The following is a 19667-nucleotide window of genomic DNA, read 5'->3' as shown; positions in this document are numbered from 1 at the left end:
TACAAAATTCGATATAAGTCACCACAAACCATTAATTCGTCGGTCGTTGCAAACAGTCAGTCAACCCGAAGTCTGGACTTATTGCATCAGCTGCAATTATAGAGAATCAGAGTCGGGGGTGTTGGCTCCACGATGTGTCGCCTGGACTTCGCGCTGCATGGGCGGGAATCGATGCGATGACTTAATGAGGGAGAATATCAGAACAATATGGTGACAGCAATAAGGAACAAGAGCCGTTTTAGGGGAAAGGCGGTCGGCATGCTGTAGTGGGTCGCGCAGAAGCTCACTTTGACGAAAGTTAATAATCGCCAATTCCGTCGTTTCATCTATGCTCCGACTATGGAGCTGTTTGTCCGATAGGCGAGCATGGAGTCGAATATTGCGGTGGCGGCGGTAAGGTTGGTCGCTGAGTGGTGGCATCCCCCGAAGCGACAGGAAGTGGACCAAGCAGGCCAAGGGCACGCGACGCCCAAGCCATTGACAACGGTTCTTTTTTTTTCTTTCTGACCGTATGCCGGCTCTGAGCCGTTATATCGTTTCTCTGTTCCGTTTACTGGTTTCGTCGTTCTCCACGATACTGCTCGGTCCGCCAAGCTGCTGACGCTGCGGAATCACTTTGGATTTCCGTCTTCAATGAAGCCCCAGAGCTCGCGAACTTCGCTCTCGTCGATCCTTAATGGAAGTCATTATGGTCGATTAGAAGCGCCGTCCACGATCGATATCCTCAGGGCTGAAAAGTCCTTGGCCGAAATTCCGGAGGCACGAGGAATTTCGAGTTCGCGAGCATTCGATAGAGAGGAGATGATTTTCTGGAGGATACTCCTTGAGCTCCGCTGATACTCCCATCATTCCTCGTGATGCGGGGAGCAAGGATCATTGAATGAATCTATCAACTCGCAAATTAGACGAATGATTTAATAATGAGCTCCCTTGATTTCTCTCCAACGATATTACCGCATCAGCGTCTTTTCGAGCTCACAATAAGTCGATGTGTGAGGAAAGCGTGGCCATTGAATATAAATTGTCCCAAGCGGTGACCGGTGAGTGAGTGAGCGAGTGAGTGAACGAGCGAGTCAGCGAGCTGTCTTTCTTGTCACTCCGCGCCGTAGGTCTCTCTAGTGAGGCGCTCTCTCTAAATTGCCCTGTCAACGGTCCCTGGTATTGAATTGAGTGGATGCGTCGTAGTGGACGGTGGGGACAAAGATCGGCGCTGCTCCTGATAACAACTCCCCGCTTTCCGAATCACTCTGGCGCTAACTCGTTTCTCTTCGGTCGGCGAGCAAAGACTGTTACCGTAGTCTGGAGGATTTTTCCCTATGGAGAGACGAAATCCTCCGAGCTTCCGGAGTAACTTTCGTCGTGCACCATGATCCGCTCCCAGCGAGTCCCGTAAGTCCACCGTTTCGAATTCACACGCTAAAATTTCTCATCCCGAACGATCCGCGACCTCAGAATCCGGATCTCGGGAACTTCGCCAGTCGTTGGACTCGCCGGATGCTTTCATGTTGGTTTGTTTTGTTGGAGCTTCGTTACCCGATCTGTGATGGGGATATCGGGAGAAAAATGTTTGCTTGGCTCAATCTCGAGAGGGGCATCCGGTCGGCGCAAGGCCTCAACTATGCATGATCGTAAGTGATCCGTAGAAGGCACGACCCGAGGAATTCGATATAATATTCTCTCGAGCTTAGTTTTCCCGTCGGTCCGACGAGTCATCGTCCTCGAGGAGCGATACGCTGGCTTGCAGCGCTTCTTACCAATGCACTCGAACGCCAGAGCGATGCATCACCCTCTCGAGGGCTTGATTCGAATCTCGGTAATTGAATCAATGCAAACCGCGCCCCGATGATTCGAGTTGGAATATGGAAGAAATCAGAGGGAGCCTCATTTTCACCACGGAGTCGTGAGCCTCGCGTCTACTCAGCCGCTGAGGGAGCAAGATTTTTGGCTTCACCGTGAAATTCGTTTCGTGTAAGCACTTGACCAATGGCACCGCCCGAAGGGTCTCCTGACCTTCGACTCGCTCTGTCGGCAATAGTGAATGCGGTCACTGTGGATTTTTCGTGACTCTTGGAATTTTGGTCAGTAGAACAAGAAGTGATCGTGCATATACAAACTCACAGCGTAAACTCTCCGTTCGTTTGTGAGAACAAAACCGAAAATATTCATGGAGCTGTGCGGAATATTCTTCGCAGAAGTTTCTTGTCATCGGCCAGCGCTTCGGATCATCGGGAAGCATGGTAATACTTATGAAAGGAGCTTTCTCGTTCTGAGGGAAGGGTACTCTTGGTACTTTCCATTTTGGCAAGCCTCTGTCAAAAAATGAACCCTGTGTCTGCGGAAGGAGATAGGGATAGCCTTTCGCGTATGCTCGTCAGAGTAAATTTTAGCGAAAATATGGAGTTACAGGATAAAGTTCCAGTCTTTCATGTCCGCCATATTCCTGACTGTGGGCTCAATATCATATTTCCATCGAGCGGATATTGAAGGCCGCGGACGCCGGTGGTGGTTTCCGGTGATCCAGCTTGACCCGCTGTCCCAATTGTTCGTACAAAGGAGCCTATCACTATTTAGGTTGCCCCCGGAGACGGAGAGCTATCATTTGATCATGCATATCATCATTTGATGGAGCAAGCCGTACTCTCCGCGAGAGTGAGCAGGAATCTCATTCCACTTTATGTCTCGGAGCTGGAGACCCACCGGGAACTACTCCAAGCAGATCCTCGATCTGCAATCGTTCTCCGCGATTGTTGATTACCCAGCTCGTTCGGACTCCTGGGTGGGATCGTGTTGAACGGAATTCCGGGACATCTTCGACCGGGTATGAGTTTATTCGATTGACATCTCCCGTAATGTGTTCATCCGAGCTAGAAATGACCGAAACTTGATGTCTTCGCGGGAGTATTTTTTATCCGAAGCTCAATCGCGTGAGAAGCTTACGGAGTCATCCCACAGACTTAGGGCGACCATTTGGTTGCCAGAGTCAGAGACGCAGACCACCGCGGTGTCAGCCGCGATCGGGAGACTTCAAGCGAAGCCGCTGCATCTCCCTCGCCGAATGGCAGATCACATCTGGAAGCCGTCCGCGTAATCGGCATCTAACGATCGAGTGGGCAGCTATCATCATAGAGATGTCATAATCACAAAGTTGCCGTTAAGAACTTCTGAGGAACCACAATATGTCCGCTCTTTCCCGTTTGCGATCTCTGCTGCAACGGTTCCAAAAGTTAGCCGACGCGAGGGACTCGATGGAAGATTCCGTAGCCTCGACAGAATAGCGGATATGTAGTTATAGCTCATGGGAATTCATCTTCGGGGAATCGGTCCATCTGTGGTCGGAGTTCATCGCGGGATGACTCTTTCCAAGGTGATCGCTTTAACGAGCACGTCGCCCTCAACAAGTTCCGGGGAATCTCGGAATGCACATTCTAATGCCGCGCTTTTTTCCTTGCAGCAAATGATGTATTCATCCTACCAGAAGCATTATCCGACTGAAACATTATACTGCACTTCGGACATCGTTAAAGGGACAATGGCGTACAATGAGGAATTGTCTCCTGAAGAAGGACGTCTCACAGATTTCGAAGTCGATCAAATCGAACATTGCTATAGGAGCCAGAAGACCAGCGTTTACGTCGCGAGATGCCTCGCCAATTTATACTTCACCAGAGCCGATCAAAGGGGAAATCCGGTTGCTTGGGAACTGAGCTCTTGTGGAGTTCCAGTTTTGATTCTCGACAGAGGTAATTACTGTCCTGTTCGTTCGAATATGAAACATCGAAACTCTGTCTCTCCGCTTCTTTCGACGAGAAGCGGAGCGGCATGATAGTCGGGCTCAGGCGGCTCGTGTACGCCTCAACACTTTACGAGTCTCCGTCGTATCCTCCAGGTGAATCGAAAGCGCGATCGACCCGTCAGCTGCAGATTATTCTCGCGGAAAAGGGCACGGGCTTCGCTCTGTGGAGAGACAAGATCGATAACTTGTCACAGTACAAGTGTCCCGGAGAGGAAGCTTCGTTTCAAACCATGTATTTATCGTATGATCACCGAGAAATGATCGGCTTCAGTTTCGACTTGGAGGGAGCCGCGCAGGATTTCTTCGAGACTGTAAGTGAATCGGAATCTCTTCCCCTTGAATCATCTCCGCAAACTTCCCACCCCGGCAACGATAAGAGCTGCGCGACTCGATTGTTTCGAGTTACTCACTCTGAACGTCCGTCTTCCGAGTCGCTAAACTCACTGCACTTCGACTGCTGATACTTCAGGGAGCCGTGCCCGGAGGATGAACGAGGTCTTGACTTTCGCAAATATTGAATGATGAAAAACTCCCTCTGTTGCAGGTGTCAGATCTGTGCGCAGATCCGAAAAATATCAGTCTTTCGATGCCCAAGCTGTCTAAGAAGAAGTCGTCGAAGTCGAAGAAGTCGAAAACACCAGAAAAACGTCGCGTCGTCAAATCGGAAATATCGACGCCCATTTGCTTCCAGCACGTGACGTCAGTTGACGTCATGGACCGCGAGAAGCTCAACTCGTTAAGCTCTTTGGTGCAAACCTTGAGTTTAGATGTGAGCTCTGTGGAGAGTGCGAGCACATCGGGAACTTCGAGTTCGAATTCAATAACCTCGAGTCATCTTTGATGAACCCGTGGATGATCTTTTAGAGCGCTTTCATGTATAAATGCTCCCACTGTACATAAGATGCAAAGTGATTACAAGCCGACGAGGTGCCAAGCGGACGTTTCCTCCTTATGTATATAGTACTTGATCCTGATTTGGACAATGTCATTGTTGCGATTATCGGATATGAATGGATCGGTAATAAAAACCCTAATTATTGAGAAGAGGACTTATCTCTATATGTATATTTCTATTCGTGTCCGGATGTTCCTCATGCGCTGTTCAACTACGCAAGGGACCACTCTGAAATTCGGCACAATTATTCGTTCCGGCGCTGGGAAGCTTCGTGGCGAGGAAAGTCTCCTCGAAGCTCAATAAGCTCTCTGGAATATCCGTTTCTCTCCGTTCCGCCTCCCATCATCGTTTTTGATCGCTTGTTACGGATTGTTCAGCATGCGATCTCCAATAGGGAGATTACTTGTGAGAACGAGAGACTAGGAGGCCGACGAAGACAATAATCGAAATTGGGAGGCTAGGAGGAGAGTAGGGAAGAAGTGAAAAATGGGAGATACATTATGGGGAACGAGAGGAATGAGAAATATCAGGAGATCCGAGAGCAGAGGAGGAACGGGAAAGAAGGACCAAAGAGCTTAAGAAGAGGCACGGGAAAAAAGTACAGACGAGGTAAAGAAGATGAAGGAGAAAAAAATGACAGAGACGGGAGAATAGCAGAGATTCTGGGGAAGGGAGCGGGAACAGGTAGCGAAAAATGATTGGAGTTTTGTGAGACAGCGGGGGATGAGAACGGGAAAAGAGGAGGCAAACGTTTACAATATCATGAGAAACGGGAGCAGAGGAGGGGGAAAGGGAGTGGGTAGAAAATTGGAGAGATATGGGAAATGAGAGGAAGGGTGAAACGGGAGGGGCAGGGGAGAACACAGGGAAGTGGAGGAAGACAGGAAAAAGTCAAGGGTGAGTTAAGAAAGAGAACGAATTCTGAAGAGCAGACGAGAGGGAGCCTGTAGGGTGACGGGTTAAGATCAGAGATCAGAGGTTCTGGAGCAGAGAGAAGAAACTCGGACACTAAGGGACAAGAATTGAGGGAATAATTCTATCGGACATCTATCTCGGACATCTGCTGCCGGAACCCCAAATAAATAGCTCACCATGTCCAGCCTTGCATGAGTCGAAGCTGCCTTCTGAGATTTCGATTTGCTTCCACGCATCCGATGACGTGCCATCTGGAGCTTCCAACTGCGACCGGAGGCTCGTTTTTTCCCGCAGCGATTCCGCCCGCAATTATCATTGTCTCGCTCGGCGCTCAAAAAAGCGTGTCTCTGAGAGTTTCGTCGCAGAATTGTGAAATTCACGTACAGGTCTTAAGTCAAGTTGCCCTTGAGAAAAGCATATACCTAGGGCTCTGAGGCATGCCTCGTCCCGTCATCGGCGCCTATTCTATGAATGACCTGCGGCACGACGGAGGAGTTGGAGATCATCATATTCCACTTCTGAGAGTCTGGGAATCGTTTCCCGGGGGATTTACGGGTGTTCTCAGTAAACCAGACGCGGAATCTGCCTCGGATCGAAGCACCAACCTCCTTCGGGAGGAGACCTTCAATCTCTGCATCGATGTCTTCTGTCCCGTCTCAGCGCTCAGTTGTGGGTCTTGGAACGCCTTGAGTGCCACAGGCGGGGAATTGAGGGACGCCGAAACCCAGAAACTTTCAGGTTCTGATCCCCCTCGACCACTTCTGTCCATTCTTAATGCCTGTCTCGAGGATCTCTGGTGCCTATTGGCCTGCAGATCTCTGATTCCTTCAGTGCTTGGAACCCTGGCTCTAGTCATCATAATTACTCAATTCCAACTCGAAGCATCCGGTCGAGCGAGTCTACGCCCGGATACGGATGTTCCGATGTGATATCACGGCCATCCTAGCGGCAAGTTTGGAGTAGATCCCAGTGATCCGTCGCTGATCCCAAGCAGTGGCGTAAGCAGGGTTCCCGAGGCGCACTCTTCGAGGGGTGCGATTTCCGACCTCGACGTTCGAAGAAACAGAGATTTCTCGACAGGCGAAGCACTCCATCCGCTACCATCCGCATCTCTGCCAAGCCGCTCGAGATATGTTGAACTTTTAGGGAAGTCTCTGCTCCGGGTCGACATTCACGGACGTCATTCGGGCTCGATACGTCATTCCAAGCCGGCATCATTGATATCCATGAAAGCATTGCGACGGAATCAACAGTCGATATTACATTTAAGCCACCTCTTTCGGAGGAGGAGGAGGATGCTCCGACTGACGAATCTCCCTTCTCGTGGGAAATTGGGAATCGGCACGAATTGAGCGAATATTCCGCACCCCTCCGTTTGATTACGACCTATCGAGGTGATTCAATCTCTGAGGAGCGCCGAGGGGATTCTCTCAAATTCTGCGGTCAAAAAACTGGCAGACTCCACTACAGAGAAGCGCCTTTGAGCATACCATCTCTTACATGATGATTGATTTGATTCGCAACAGCTCGGCAAAAACTTCGTTAACATACTTACGTATATCCGAGGTCCGACCCGCCGTAATACGCTGGACTGTGACTTTGCGAACATCTATCTACATATTATCGCGAATTCCAGCATCTTAATCCGTGATTTCGGATTTCGACCGAGACCGGACCCCTCGTCAAGCTCGAAATAGATTGGAGCCTCGAACTAGCTGTCGTGCAAGTTTTTACACCGGACAGGCTTCGTTGATCAGAGCCTCGACTTCCTTGTTCACATGTGGCCGATGTGAGCCGGAAGTTCTTGGAAACCGGAGATTGCAGATTGCAGACTATTATTATTCCTGAAGAAGATTCCGGCCTTCCGAATTCAGTTCAAAAACTACCTGCAAAGGGCCGACGGCATCTGGTGAGTGAGACCTCGACTTGTCAGAATTGAAGTGCGGCCCCACGCGCATGTCTCCTCCTAGGCTCGAGGGGGATCTGAGACTCCGCGGCTGACCTGGGAGGAATTCGTGGTGAGATGGTGGTTCGGGAAGGCCTTATACTGTGGGAGTTTTGACATATTCGGCCATGTATCCCAATATTCGGTCCCAATAATCGTCGACGTCGGACCCCGGTAATAGAGGACGTCCCGCCTCAGCTAGTTCTGTGGAACCGTTAGAACTCGAGGACCAAATCAGAGGCTCGTGAATCCCGAAGATGAAATTGAGCTTTGATCACACTAATCACAAACAAAAATGCACCCTTCCGACCACACATCGATGATGTCGTGTAGAATTCGGCTCCGAACAGCGTATCGGGTGGCCGGTACCACAGAGTCACCGCTTCGGCCGAATAGCATCGATCCGGGATTCCGAATGCGCGAGTAATCCCGAAATCAGCCAATTCGAGTTCCCCGTTCGGGGAAGGAAAATCATCTTCGAGGCTCTCTTCCGACGGTGGAGTTTCCACGAAAACAAAGGCGCCAAGCAGAAGCGTTTTCGCGCGAGGGGCCGTGATTTCTGAAGTTCTCAGTCGGAGAAGAAGACATAGAATTTAGAGAACTTCCGGGTTTCTCATCCCGGAGGATTCCGGAGTGTCGTCAGCTGTGCCGGGCTTACCAGAGCGCCGGAAGCATACAGACGGGTCATACAGGTAGACAATAAATGATAGCCGCCTACGCTTGCGGTTCAGCGCACGGAGTTTGAGGAGAGTGTAGTTTTTCGGTGTGACATATCCCGAAACGAAAACATCATATCTTCTGTCAGAGATAGGCATCAGGAGGTGGATGACCGCGTCTTTGAACGCTTATTGTCCGAGGGGCATTTTGATGTCTTTTTCAAAATGCGACAATCCCCCACACGTCGCGCTGCGCCCTGTTCCCAATCGAGCAGGCTAAGGCTTCGTGGTTGACCATTCGTTTGCGTGGCGAGTCGCCAGGAGAGTACGCGAGTCCCAAGCTCTCCACGCTCTATTAGGTATTATGTCAACTAATCCCCCCCCCTTAAATTTGTCGTGTCGGATAAAGGAGTTATGAAATGAAATGAGAGTTCGCAAGAGAGCGAGAAGGTTTCCCAAGAATGTCCCGAATTTCTCTTGGATTCCGTTGTTTACAAAAAAAAATTCGAATTTCGCGCCAAGTAAACCGATTCTTCACTGACGAATGACGAATGCTATTTTGTGTGAGCCGATTGAGACACCGATCAGTTGTCATGCGGCCGACGCGTAGTTGGGGAGGGAAACGGTCAACCGGAGTCCGACGCGATGTCACCCGATGCTAGGAGTACACTCCAATGTATTCGGTGCTGCTGACTTTCTGCTGCGGTTGTGAACGCGCGGGTCAGGTGTTGTGACCGCGGCGTCTGAAAGCGGAGACCCACCAGCCGATTCGCATGCGTTCGACGCAACTCCCGCGCTTCCAGGTTCCGGATGCTCCTCGGAATTACTCCGTCTCCGAAGACGTTTCTTGAGTTGTTCCCGTCACGGCTGTCACATGCTACATGGCTTTTGCGCACGAAATGATTCTAGGAGGTAAACTTGATATGCTACCGATTCGAATCGGAAGAACATAAGTTTCGTTTTGGCTCCGAGCGAATTCGATCACAATTTCGGTTCGAGGGGACGACGACGGTATGGAGAAAGGTCGCTGTCAGCCGAGCGATCGAAATGAAGAGCAACGTTTTTAAGTTCAGGGAGGTTTCGAACCTCAAGGTCTTCGCTGCGATTCGAAGTCGGAGCTGGAAACTTCCGTTCCGCATCCGATCCTATGACCTGAGGAGACTCAGGACGTTCTCTCGGCTCCGAATATCGATGACTGTTGACTTCATTTTCGCTCTGACAGGTGAAACTACAAACATCAAAGAGGAAATGGATGGCCTTGGTGAGGGTGAGTAGTCCTGATCGGTGAGATGGAACCGTACCCCAGAGCGAGAATTATGTGTTTTACTCGTTTAATGGCTTATGAAGAGCGGTTCCATGAGATGTTTGCTTTGAAACAATGTATCGAAGAGGCTCATCGTCAAGAGTTCTGCCGTTCGGGAGGTAGTATTCATGAACTACGTCGGAAGAGACAATATCATGAAAAGTGGTGGGCCTCGAATATGCTGATAGCTTGGCATGGAGGGGCAATTCAATGAATCTGAGCGTAGACTCCTCGGAGAATCACGGAGCAGAAAGAGTCGAGGTGGAGTGGGGTAGATGTGAAGTTCCCAAGCTGAATCCCCGTGAGCAGAATACTAAAGAGAATTCCATTTCTTTTCTTGCTTACAGACGCCGATTTGAAAGAAGATCAAATTGACTTGCCGTTGAGTCAGAGTAAGTGCCATTCCACCGATATGTTTCCATAGTCAGTGTTCGGCCCGGTCGAGATTCTGTTGGCGCCGCCCTCCGCTTGTCCAAACTTGCCTCATCATTGCACGTTTCCAGTCTCGAAGCGGGTCCTGGGCTTTCGGCGGGACGTGTCGAGACAAGTGCTTGGAGCTGGCGAAGATCCGTGCGGAATCCTCACCTCTCTCCCCGCGCGGAAACACTTCAGGAATCGTTTTCTGATTCGGCTCGTTCTTCCCTTTCAGACACAATGAGTGCCTTGACTCGCGACCTGGGCTTTGAGAATCTCGACAACATCATTGTGGTGTCCCAGGGCTCATCGCAGAAAAGTGTCGGTGACGTCTTTGCCACAATCGCTGTCAGCGCCTTCGAACAGCGGAAAGTTGTCAAATCAAGTCCTTGGGTAAGCTGCTCCTCCTCCTCCTCCTCGAGTCAATTCGTAGGGCCAAGGAGTTCTCTGATGCCGAACGGACGGGAAGTGGCCCTCGAGAGCGGGCAGTCCATTGAATGTCTCCGGCCCGATCCATAGAATTCACTCAACCCGTCAACTATTCTATCGATAAGCAATTTTCGGGTGACTTTCAACGTCCATCCTCGACCGTTCAGGGACGAATCTCTGAGGAGGGAATTCCCGATCCAACTCTCGGCTAGCGCTCGTGTCGTCGGGACCCTGATGTCCAGAACGAGAATACAGTGCAGAAATTGAATGTCGATCCCTGAAATCGAGAGTATAGTGCTATTTCCCTGAGAATTCCGAGGAGCGCACATATCCTGGAGATCTCGGAGACGCGGGCGCAGGCGAAACCGACAAGAGGACGTGTCCCCCGAGATTGCAGCTTGATACATGCGATGTGATCCCCGGAACGATGGAGTCGGCGTCGATCCGATGAGAAAACCTGATTGAAAGGAGCTCTCCGTGTACTTACAGATTTACTCAAGCGTACTGGAACGCTTATTCGTCAAGAACAACGAGCGGGTACCGCTGCTGGTTACCTGCCAGGGAAACTTCCATATAGCAATGTCGATATCCGCCTACGTTAAGTTTTACGATGTACAGTATCTGGGTTCCGCGGTCGAAGTTTGTCCCAACCATGTCAAGCACAACGAAAAATTCAAACTGGAACATCCCAGGCACATGCTGCAGTATCAAGGAGACCGTGTGGTCAAGTACACCGAGCCCCCGGAAACAGGTGAGCTTTCAACTCCAGAAGATTTGCTTCAAAATCATTCCAGATTAACGGAGACGCTCAAATCCTTCCAGCGGATTATTGTATAAAAATACCCGTCCTGCCAGACGCGTTCACTCAGGGGCAGGCTGAGACGTTCTTGTTCAGCTGTTTGTCGTCGTGTGTGACCGTCGCTAGGAGGAATGTTTCATTCTGTGCTGAACTACATTACAAGGACCATCTCCTTTCAAAGGTAATCGGTCTAATTCTGATTCGAGATATTGCATTCCGCCAGGCTATACAGTGCGAGAAGAGCCTTTTGTGTTGATGTTCCCGATTTTAGGTGCGAGAGATCGATCTGAGATTGATCTGAGAAGGGAGTCTCGATTGATTCCCCCGGCCCAGGTGTTCTGATGCCAAGGTTCTCTTTAATCGCAGGTAGAGATTCCGCTCAAAATAAGTGCTTCTCCGATGCGAGATATGATGCACCTCGAACAGAAGAGTAACGGACGTGGAGACAGAGTGACCGCGCCTGTCGCAAAACGGACGAGAAAGGAGGAAACGAGCAGCACAGTCCAAGCTGAGATTCTGGTCCGCGTCAAAGGGAGGAAGCATATAGAAGATCTCAGAGAATGGCTGGCCAATAATGTGTCTCATGATCATTACGTTGTATACACAGCACAAGACTGATGTGACTATCGATTCCTCGAGGCCCATGAGAATAGATGATAGAATTTGTGGGTGAGGCGGGCCGGAGAAGTTTTGTGACGACCAGAAGCTAATCTGGAGCCTTGTACAGAGGAGTGATCCCTCCAATTGGGAGGGCGAGTCCACAAAGGGCCGGCAAGACCCAGGCCGTAGTTCTCATGCCGCACATTCTTAATACCTGTGAGCCCGTCGACTCGATTTCATTGTACAAAACACCGGGTATTAGGTCCAGTTCGGTTTCCGGAGCACGTATTGCGGATTGTTTGTTTTCTTTTGCCGCCAGGAAACTGACTCCGTCTAGAGTAAATCTATGGGAGCAAGAACACTGTCCCTCTGAGAGAGAGGGGATGTCTGAGCATTTTGAATTGAGAGATGAGCTGTCATGACGAGATTGACGCGTGCCTATCGTTGGGAGAACAGCGGGCGCGACCCCTTTTGAAAGACAAATACGGAACTCGGACACCGGTAGGTTCGATAGGGGAAGGGGTTCTTACCTAATCGCAGCTCTCTGTGCCTACTTCTATTCTTCTCCCATTCATGATTGAACGATCCTTCTAAGACCGCTCCCGAAAGAGTCGTTCTTCCGCGAGCTCTGGAACAGACGCTGCTGCACGCTGTCGAGCATGACATCAATGAAACTGAGTTTTTCTGAGAAGAAACTCGATTTTTTTCTTATTTCGCCTGACGGAAGATCTACTCCGACGATTCTCTTGCGGGTTCCCGCTCGAACGGACTCCTGATTGCCCGCTGTAGCACTTTCGGAGGAAAGAGGGAGTTGTCCATAGAATGCTGAGCCTTCTGAGAATAATTTCTATTCCTTGTGTATATCCTGTGAGATCGGAAATGGTCGCGAGCGGCACGATGTTCTTTTTCTATCCTCTTTCTAGCTCCGGACTCCTCGTCTACGTGTTCGCTGAATCTGAGTCGGGCCCCTCGATTGTTGCGCCGCCGTGGAAGATCGAGCTCCGACCCTTGCCTCGAACAAGAAATGAGAGGAGACCTCGCCACTGTGACCCTACACTTGCATCTCCACCGGGCTGAATAATCTTTACCAGAACGCTCCCGAGGAAGTCGTCTTCTTGCGAGATTTAGAAGAGACGGTAGAGGAACTGGAGTCCGTCGGAGCTGAAAGCGAGGAGAACGCCTGGGACGAATATACAGGTGTTCGCTGGGGGCGAACATTTATTCTTGACTCCGTTTCTTCGCATAATACTCGATTCGGGATTCTAGACTGTCGCAGGTCTCTCTTTCGAGGAGGGGTTTATGAGTTCTCGATCGAGGTCCCGGGGATAAGCAATCGGCATGATTTCGAGGATCGTATTTCGAAATGGAGCAAAGATCCTTCACCATCGAGGATATCATGGCGACCCTGTGCGGCGGAGAAAGAAGAGATATTGATCGAAGGGGAGAAGCTGAGTCTATGAGCGATGGAGGATTACTTTAAACGTGGACCTTCTTTGGACTGAGGTCACGGAAGTGCGAATTGTTTACGAGAAAAACGGGAACTTCACATACTTGATGGAATGAAGGCTCCACAGTCGAATGAGACCGTCGATCACAGAATTCAGCACCTCGTGACAATATATCCATTCGAATGAGTCGTATTCAGAATCGTAGAGGCAGAGCGCGACCTCTGAAGCCATCGAATACTGCGGTTTCCTCGGATTCTTCCCCACGTCGAGTAGATCGCTCACTATAGATGGCGATTCTTTGCCTGAGGGTGATTCATCCAGGTAGCAAACGACACTGAAACCGCTCGAAGAGGGTCAATATATCAGCCCAGAACTTGGATCAGATCGATAGAGACGGGGAGAGAGAGACCTTCGCCAACCAGTAAGAGAACAGCGACGATGCATCTGATCTGATGCCAGAGGAAAGCATTGCTCCTAATGACGAAGCAGCACATGTCCGCAGCTTCACTCCTGCAAAATTAAGCGAATTCCCAGCAATGCGATTTATCTGGGAGAGTGTGTGCTTTTCCCCCGTATGAGAGCGTTCGCAAATCATTCTTTTATGAGGGCATGACCCACCCATCAGGAGCTTCGATCCAACATTTTTCCACTCTCCGACGGAATTGGGTGACTCCGTTCCCGACGTCCATCTTGCAGAGGTTCCGGAAGTCGTTTTCACCTTCGAGCAACCGAGAGGCCTCTCTCATGGATTCAACTTTCAATCGCCCTCGCGGAAAGAAATACCTGAATTTGAGGACGTTCTCGAGTTATGGAGCTCCCTACCGGGCGCGAGTCTCGCGCGCGCCGCTCGAGATGATCTCAATCACCGCTAGGAATTTTTTTGGAAGATTCAAGCAGCGGAGATCCGAAATCAAGCTCGATGCGGCAGAGGTGGATACAATGGAACTACATTTACCGGTAGCTGCGCATTCGACAATCGAATCTAGCCGATAGTCTCGGATCCACTGGTGACCAAGCGATCATCCTGATTTCTGCCGGTAGAACTCGATTGAGAATCTTCACGTAATCGATCTCTTCTCCGGATATCTGAGTCCGGCCCGCGCGGTAGTCGGGTGGAGTCACAACTCCAACTCCGTCCTCCAAATTACTTCGGAGATCCAATGTGATTACCTGTGATGTTGAATCGTTTGTGAGAAGATATTTTTCTGATGAAACTATGCGGTAAAATGGGGGTATGACGTCGGCTCGACTTCCCTCTGTACTCACTTGGCTGAACGCTGACACTCCTTTATCTGTGCGGCCACACCTATGATAGTTCGAGGTCTCCCTATCCCTTACCAACTTCGTTCGGTAGAGGGCTTCGAATATCACGGCTTCAATCGTTCGATCGGTGTCGTCTTGGACAACGAATCCCTTATAGTCCCAACCGAGGTACAGGAACTTGAGCGCTACGTGTCGAAGTTTGAACCTACAAGAAGAATGGAGCTCGTTGAAAATCCCTGTTAAGAAGCCGGTCGACTGGGATCAACGATCGCCCGATGAGAGACTTTACTGGCCTCGAGAAATCGAAACTCATTCGATTTTTCCGGCGCTTGGCTTTCGGATATCTTAAATCGGACGGTTTGTCCTCTGGACCAGCCGGAGAGGTTCCACACTTCGTGCTTCCGTGCGCCGCTTTTTTGAAGTCCTCAATACATTGTCTCTGAGAAAGCGCTAAGCGTAACAGGTCCTTGAAATAGGAGAAATCACCCAATCAATATCAATGGACTGTGGGAACTCTCTTATTTTGAGGGCAAGGATGCCGGGATGCGTCGTTATGATAGTTATTCACCTCTTTGGACAAGCCCTTTATAGTTTCGTCGTCGAGATCGCTTGTCAATGACTCGGCGTCCACACGTAGCGCTCCATCGTTTCTCCCGCCTGATTCAGTCGGTCGGCCCTGCAACTGAAATTCAACCCCATCCAGAGTGAACCCAATGGATGCCGCGGATCGATGCTAGTAGCCTCCTCGCAAGGGACGATTTATGATTCTACTCACTTCTTCAATCGCATCCATGAGATTCTCCTGGTTAGGAATCACGCTCAGCTGCCCGAAACCGCCGGAGGAGCTCCGACGTTCGAAATGTCCCGTATATCGGGGATCCCGACGGAGGGGAAGCTCTCATTCGACAACACCCAGCTATGAAGCCAGAACAGATCGTGACATGCTCCCTTCTCGTCACATAAAATGAACGTGGGTCGGAGTCCTAGCTAGAGCTCGATGAAGAGTGACACTCACGAAGCACGCTGATAACCAGCCGGTCGCGGCTCGATGTTTCGAAAACTCGCGCCATTCGACTACGCTCGCTCGAGAGCTGACACAGTAGGTTGTCGGTGTCAGTGGTCAGCCTTCCGCGTCTTGCCGATTGCAAAGGCTCGAGTCGAGCAGGGGCATATCGCCGGTGGAGAGCCGAGCCGTATGATGAGGGGCGGACAGACGGAAAGGGAACTGTCTGGCCCAGGGAACGACGTTCTGCCTCGTCGCAAAACAGCGATTCCACCTGTCGGATTCTCACTAAGCGATGAGTATCGCTGATCGGTACCGAAGACGAAACATATCTCGTCATAGCTCTGGAAGGCGCCGATGGAGAGCACGGGCGGTGATTGTACCCTAATCCGTAGAATAATTCGATGCTGCGCGGCTGCACGCGGGCAAGGCAGATTCCGGAATGGATACGTCGACCGATTTTGTTCTCGGCGTAGATGCTCTCCCGAGCTCGGAATATGAAGAAGACGAAAGCATCTTGCATATTCTGGACGAGCTGCTCAAGCTACCTAGGATGGGGCACCGCGAACAAAAATTAATCTTAGGCGGGGTATATCCTGTCTTTCATCCTTTGAATTTCGCGCCACCATCTAAGTTGTTGGCGGATTAGCGCCTCTCTGAACGCGTGGAGCACTTGTCGGGAACTCAGTAGAGATCTTCCTTTCTAAATCTCGCTATAGAAAGCTAGAATTGACTCGAGCGAAATCGGGACATACTACGATCGCATGCTCAGAGGTGCCGTGGTGGTGTTGACTGCCAACGTAACGTAGTTCGACGACGTTGTCGCCTCCGTCGTCCCGAAGGCATCATCATCGTTGCCCGCCGTTGTTCCGCCGCCGCTGGTCCGCTGCCGGAGTCTCATTGCTATCCGTGCCGCCTCCTGAGCTGCCGCTGGATCTCGATCGATCATCCAGAGCTCTAAGATCGAATCGACGAGCATCTCTCGTGGGACTCCTCGTGCGTACCAGACATCGCGGTAGCCTCTAAAATGGTGAATCAGGTCTCCAGTGCGGACGACTTCAAGGCTCGGATCAAAACTCCCGGCAAAGTCGTATTCGTTGACATATTCGCTACTTGGTGCGGTCCGTGCAAAGTTATCGCACCTGTTTTCGAGAAGCTCAGCTCCGAGTTCCCCGACTGCGTTTTCATTAAGGTATTTGTTGTCGATTGTCGATTCTTCGCTTATTTATTACGATGCCGATGTCGTCGATCACTGACTCATCAGAAGTGACATGTGTTCGGAGCCTGTACAGGACCCCTGCTGCAGCCTCAGGAGAGATGCATTGACGTTTCCCCAATGAAAGCGCGATTGATCTTTGTAGCCGAATTCGGCACGCTGACGGAGCGCCAAACGACGGACGATTATGGGTGGTTACGGATCAACGAATTTCGCGCCCCCGATTACGAGGCTCGATTGAGCTGAATCACCGGCCTGTGCGCGCTCCGCGTCACGCATGTCTACGGTCAATAGCAGAGAATAAGAGCTCCTTTCTACAGAGCGGTTGGACGGCGACACATGTGGTCGGAGTTCAGCCTTCGGGTGGAAAGCGTGACGAATTGTGTGACTCGGCGGACTCGCGACCCATGCTCTTATCGATCGCTCGGTCGTGCAGTGTGAGCTCCTCCCTGGACAAACCTCTGGGTGACGATGTTTACCCCTGATGCAGCTCAGGCATGGCTTATTCGAAGTACCTGCTTCCTACATGGTTGGCTAGGCGAGTCACTTTTCTGGGTCCCCGGAATTTCTCCCGAACAATGGAACAGACTGTAGTAGAATGCGCGATGGGCCCGTCAGAAGGCTCATATTGAGCAAAGAATCCGTTGCCGTATGTGAATCGAGGTCGCGGCAGGAAAACGTTTGGTGGAGGATGAGGAATCAGGCATTCCCCAAATTAGGCTCTCCCTCTGATATTTCCCGTTTTGTCGAGCCAAATGAATGAATTCCATCCGGGACAGACGTTCTTCCTTACACGACGATATGGTACCTACATGACGTTTCGTAGCTGGAAGAGCTCGTTCCAAGTATAGCATGAGGTGGCGCTCGATCTCCGAATGAATTATCATACCTCGGACGGGACCTTCCGTCTACGAGGAAACTCCAAGAGCCAGGAAATCGTGACGAATTCGGGACTATTCCAGGTGAACGCCGATGAAGTTGAAGCTGTGACGGAGGAGTACGATGTTCAAGCGCTACCGACATTCCTGGTCTTCAAAGAAGGAGCACTCCTCGACAGAATGACCGGATCGAACTCCGAGAAGTTGAAGCAGCTCATCAAGACTCACGCTGAAGCGTAGTTGAATCGATCGTTGATTGAGTCAAACGGGTTAAGCAGATTCCTTGATTCATCCGGGCATTTGCGCTCCCGAAAATGAATCAATAAATTCCTTTACCACCCCAAAAAAAATCTGTTCCCTTCGGCCTCTCGTACTGGGTTCCTTCCGGAGGAGGCGGGGCAGGCTGAAAAAGTCATGATGATGATGTTGCCAGGCCCGGATAGAAACTTCCCGCACTACGCTGTCTGAATACGGAGAAATGTCTAGAACAGGAGAACGAAGGCGTCTCGTGGAATTCTCAAGCATCCGAATGAGGATGTCACATGATCAGCGGGGGCGCCAGAATGAATTCAGGAAGCTGGAGCTTCGTACGACCCGGATGTCATGGAGCTCAGCTCCGTCTTCGCTCTGGTCATCCATCGGTTCCCTTATCGACCGTCTTCGAACGGTCAACCATTCCGACTTCGCGAGGACGACGCGGAATTCGAAAAACCCCAGATTGGTCACAAAATCTTGCCTTCGGAAATTCAGAAAATAATCCTCCCGAGATCTTGCTTGAGACGAACTCTGTTTCCGTAGGTATGACGTGTGATCGAAAATTCGTATCTGATTCCGAATAGACCCTGGACCCCAGGCTCTTGACTCATGTCTGCAGGTAAATCGTGAACCATATATGAGTTATGCCCAGGCTTGTACTCGCTTCAGTGAGTTACCCCGAGAATTCACTGGAGATCTTCAAGATGGGTGCCAGTCGGAGCGAGACCGGATTCCGTTCGGCAATCTGCAGCATCGCATGAGAGAGCGGCTACCGCCGCTACTGCTCGTCGTCAATCCCATGGATGACCGTTTTTACTTTTTTCTTACCGTTTTACGAGTTTTCGCCCTGAGGACTACGCGGCCCATCGAGCTCTGACTGACTTCCGTCCAGGGGATTCCTGGCTTTTGAATCGGAACCCGATGCAATGAGCAGCTCATCTAGGAAGGGTACATCGGTTTACTACGCTCCTCTCCGGCTTCAGGATATCTGACTTACCTCACATCTCAGTGATAGATTGAATAACGATACGCCTGTCTCATTCTGAGGGAAGCGAACATTGCGAAGTCAACTGACTCGACGAAGGCATTCATCGGTCAACCGGTCTAGCCTAGCCAGACATATGTATATGTACTACATCCTTGATCTGACGGCTCATCAGTAGAGAGGAATCGGCTGAGCGTGCCTGATCGAGAATTTCTCTCTGAGGATCTGCGAGCGTCCCGCGATGGATATCCTCGTCGTTAGTCGAGTGAAAAGACCCGATTTGATAATTCTCGTCCTGATATGTCACCCTGTATTTTGTCGTCGCTTCGCCGTGATTACGACAGAAAAACGCTTCGAACTCTCCCTACTCAGTAAGAGTTCTCAGCGGGGATTCCAGGTTTTCCCTCGGTGCTCCTCTCGGCCGTATGAATCAGCACTATTCTCACACAGGGTTTTCGGTACGCCATCGTGAAAAAGTCGGAAAACTTGCTGAGCGCCATTTTGGAAGAGACAGGGGGTGTCATCTCATCGCTGCAATGGTCCCATGTGCGCCCGACAGCAGTCGCGAGAAGCTCCGCGTGGACAGACGAGATTTGTGAAGCTCCAAAATCTGGTTCCGAGGTTCGAAATCTGGGCGCGTCGTGAACACAAATCCCGAGACTCTGAAGCATTCTCTGAGGAGCCTTTCTGGTGGCTAGCCGATGAGCCGGTTTCCCATGAACTACACTCAAGAAGCTATCCGCGAAGATGGATGACGTTCTTCCACCTCGACACGTATCTGCTCTCCCATGTCGACGCGACAAGAACTCCCGCGATACAAAGACCGCGGTCTTCGATGTGAGCTTTCTCGACACACTTCCTCTCCTGTCG

General features: G+C 50.7%; 4 protein-coding genes across 4 annotated transcripts; 3 read left to right on the top strand and 1 right to left on the bottom strand.

Annotated features, from left to right (window-relative positions):
- The first annotated feature begins 1097 nt into the window (after positions 1 to 1097).
- MESR3 (misexpression suppressor of ras 3) lies at positions 1098 to 4839 on the top strand. Its single transcript, XM_003740854.1, has 4 exons — positions 1098 to 1389; positions 3452 to 3740; positions 3887 to 4104; positions 4338 to 4839. The coding sequence occupies exons 2-4, from the start codon at positions 3455 to 3457 to the stop codon at positions 4632 to 4634; spliced, it is 801 nt and encodes a 266-aa protein (XP_003740902.1). The 5' UTR covers positions 1098 to 1389; positions 3452 to 3454; the 3' UTR covers positions 4635 to 4839.
- A 4412-nt stretch (positions 4840 to 9251) lies between these two features.
- On the top strand, positions 9252 to 11928 carry LOC100905129 (cellular tumor antigen p53). Its single transcript, XM_029110757.1, has 7 exons — positions 9252 to 9296; positions 9427 to 9488; positions 9817 to 9899; positions 10157 to 10314; positions 10840 to 11101; positions 11173 to 11330; positions 11516 to 11928. Exons 1-7 carry the CDS (start codon positions 9252 to 9254, stop codon positions 11765 to 11767), a joined length of 1020 nt encoding a protein of 339 aa, XP_028966590.1. The 3' UTR covers positions 11768 to 11928.
- A 1039-nt stretch (positions 11929 to 12967) lies between these two features.
- On the bottom strand, positions 12968 to 15253 carry LOC100904988 (tRNA pseudouridine(38/39) synthase). Its single transcript, XM_003740878.1, has 9 exons — positions 15236 to 15253; positions 15029 to 15142; positions 14754 to 14926; positions 14464 to 14665; positions 14153 to 14367; positions 13816 to 13980; positions 13607 to 13707; positions 13301 to 13499; positions 12968 to 13154 (listed from the first exon to the last, which is right to left on the bottom strand). Exons 1-9 carry the CDS (start codon positions 15251 to 15253, stop codon positions 12968 to 12970), a joined length of 1374 nt encoding a protein of 457 aa, XP_003740926.1.
- A 1057-nt stretch (positions 15254 to 16310) lies between these two features.
- Positions 16311 to 17907, top strand: LOC100901294 (thioredoxin-1). Its single transcript, XM_003740855.1, has 2 exons — positions 16311 to 16655; positions 17642 to 17907. The coding sequence occupies exons 1-2, from the start codon at positions 16491 to 16493 to the stop codon at positions 17795 to 17797; spliced, it is 321 nt and encodes a 106-aa protein (XP_003740903.1). The 5' UTR covers positions 16311 to 16490; the 3' UTR covers positions 17798 to 17907.
- The last annotated feature ends 1760 nt before the right edge of the window (positions 17908 to 19667 follow it).

This window comes from Galendromus occidentalis, unplaced genomic scaffold (genome assembly GCF_000255335.2).
Source record: "Galendromus occidentalis unplaced genomic scaffold, Mocc_1.1 scf7180000077088, whole genome shotgun sequence".
NCBI lineage: Eukaryota > Metazoa > Arthropoda > Arachnida > Mesostigmata > Phytoseiidae > Galendromus > Galendromus occidentalis.
Note: the sequence above shows the minus strand (reverse complement) of the source record. Positions and strands in the feature narration are given on the sequence as shown.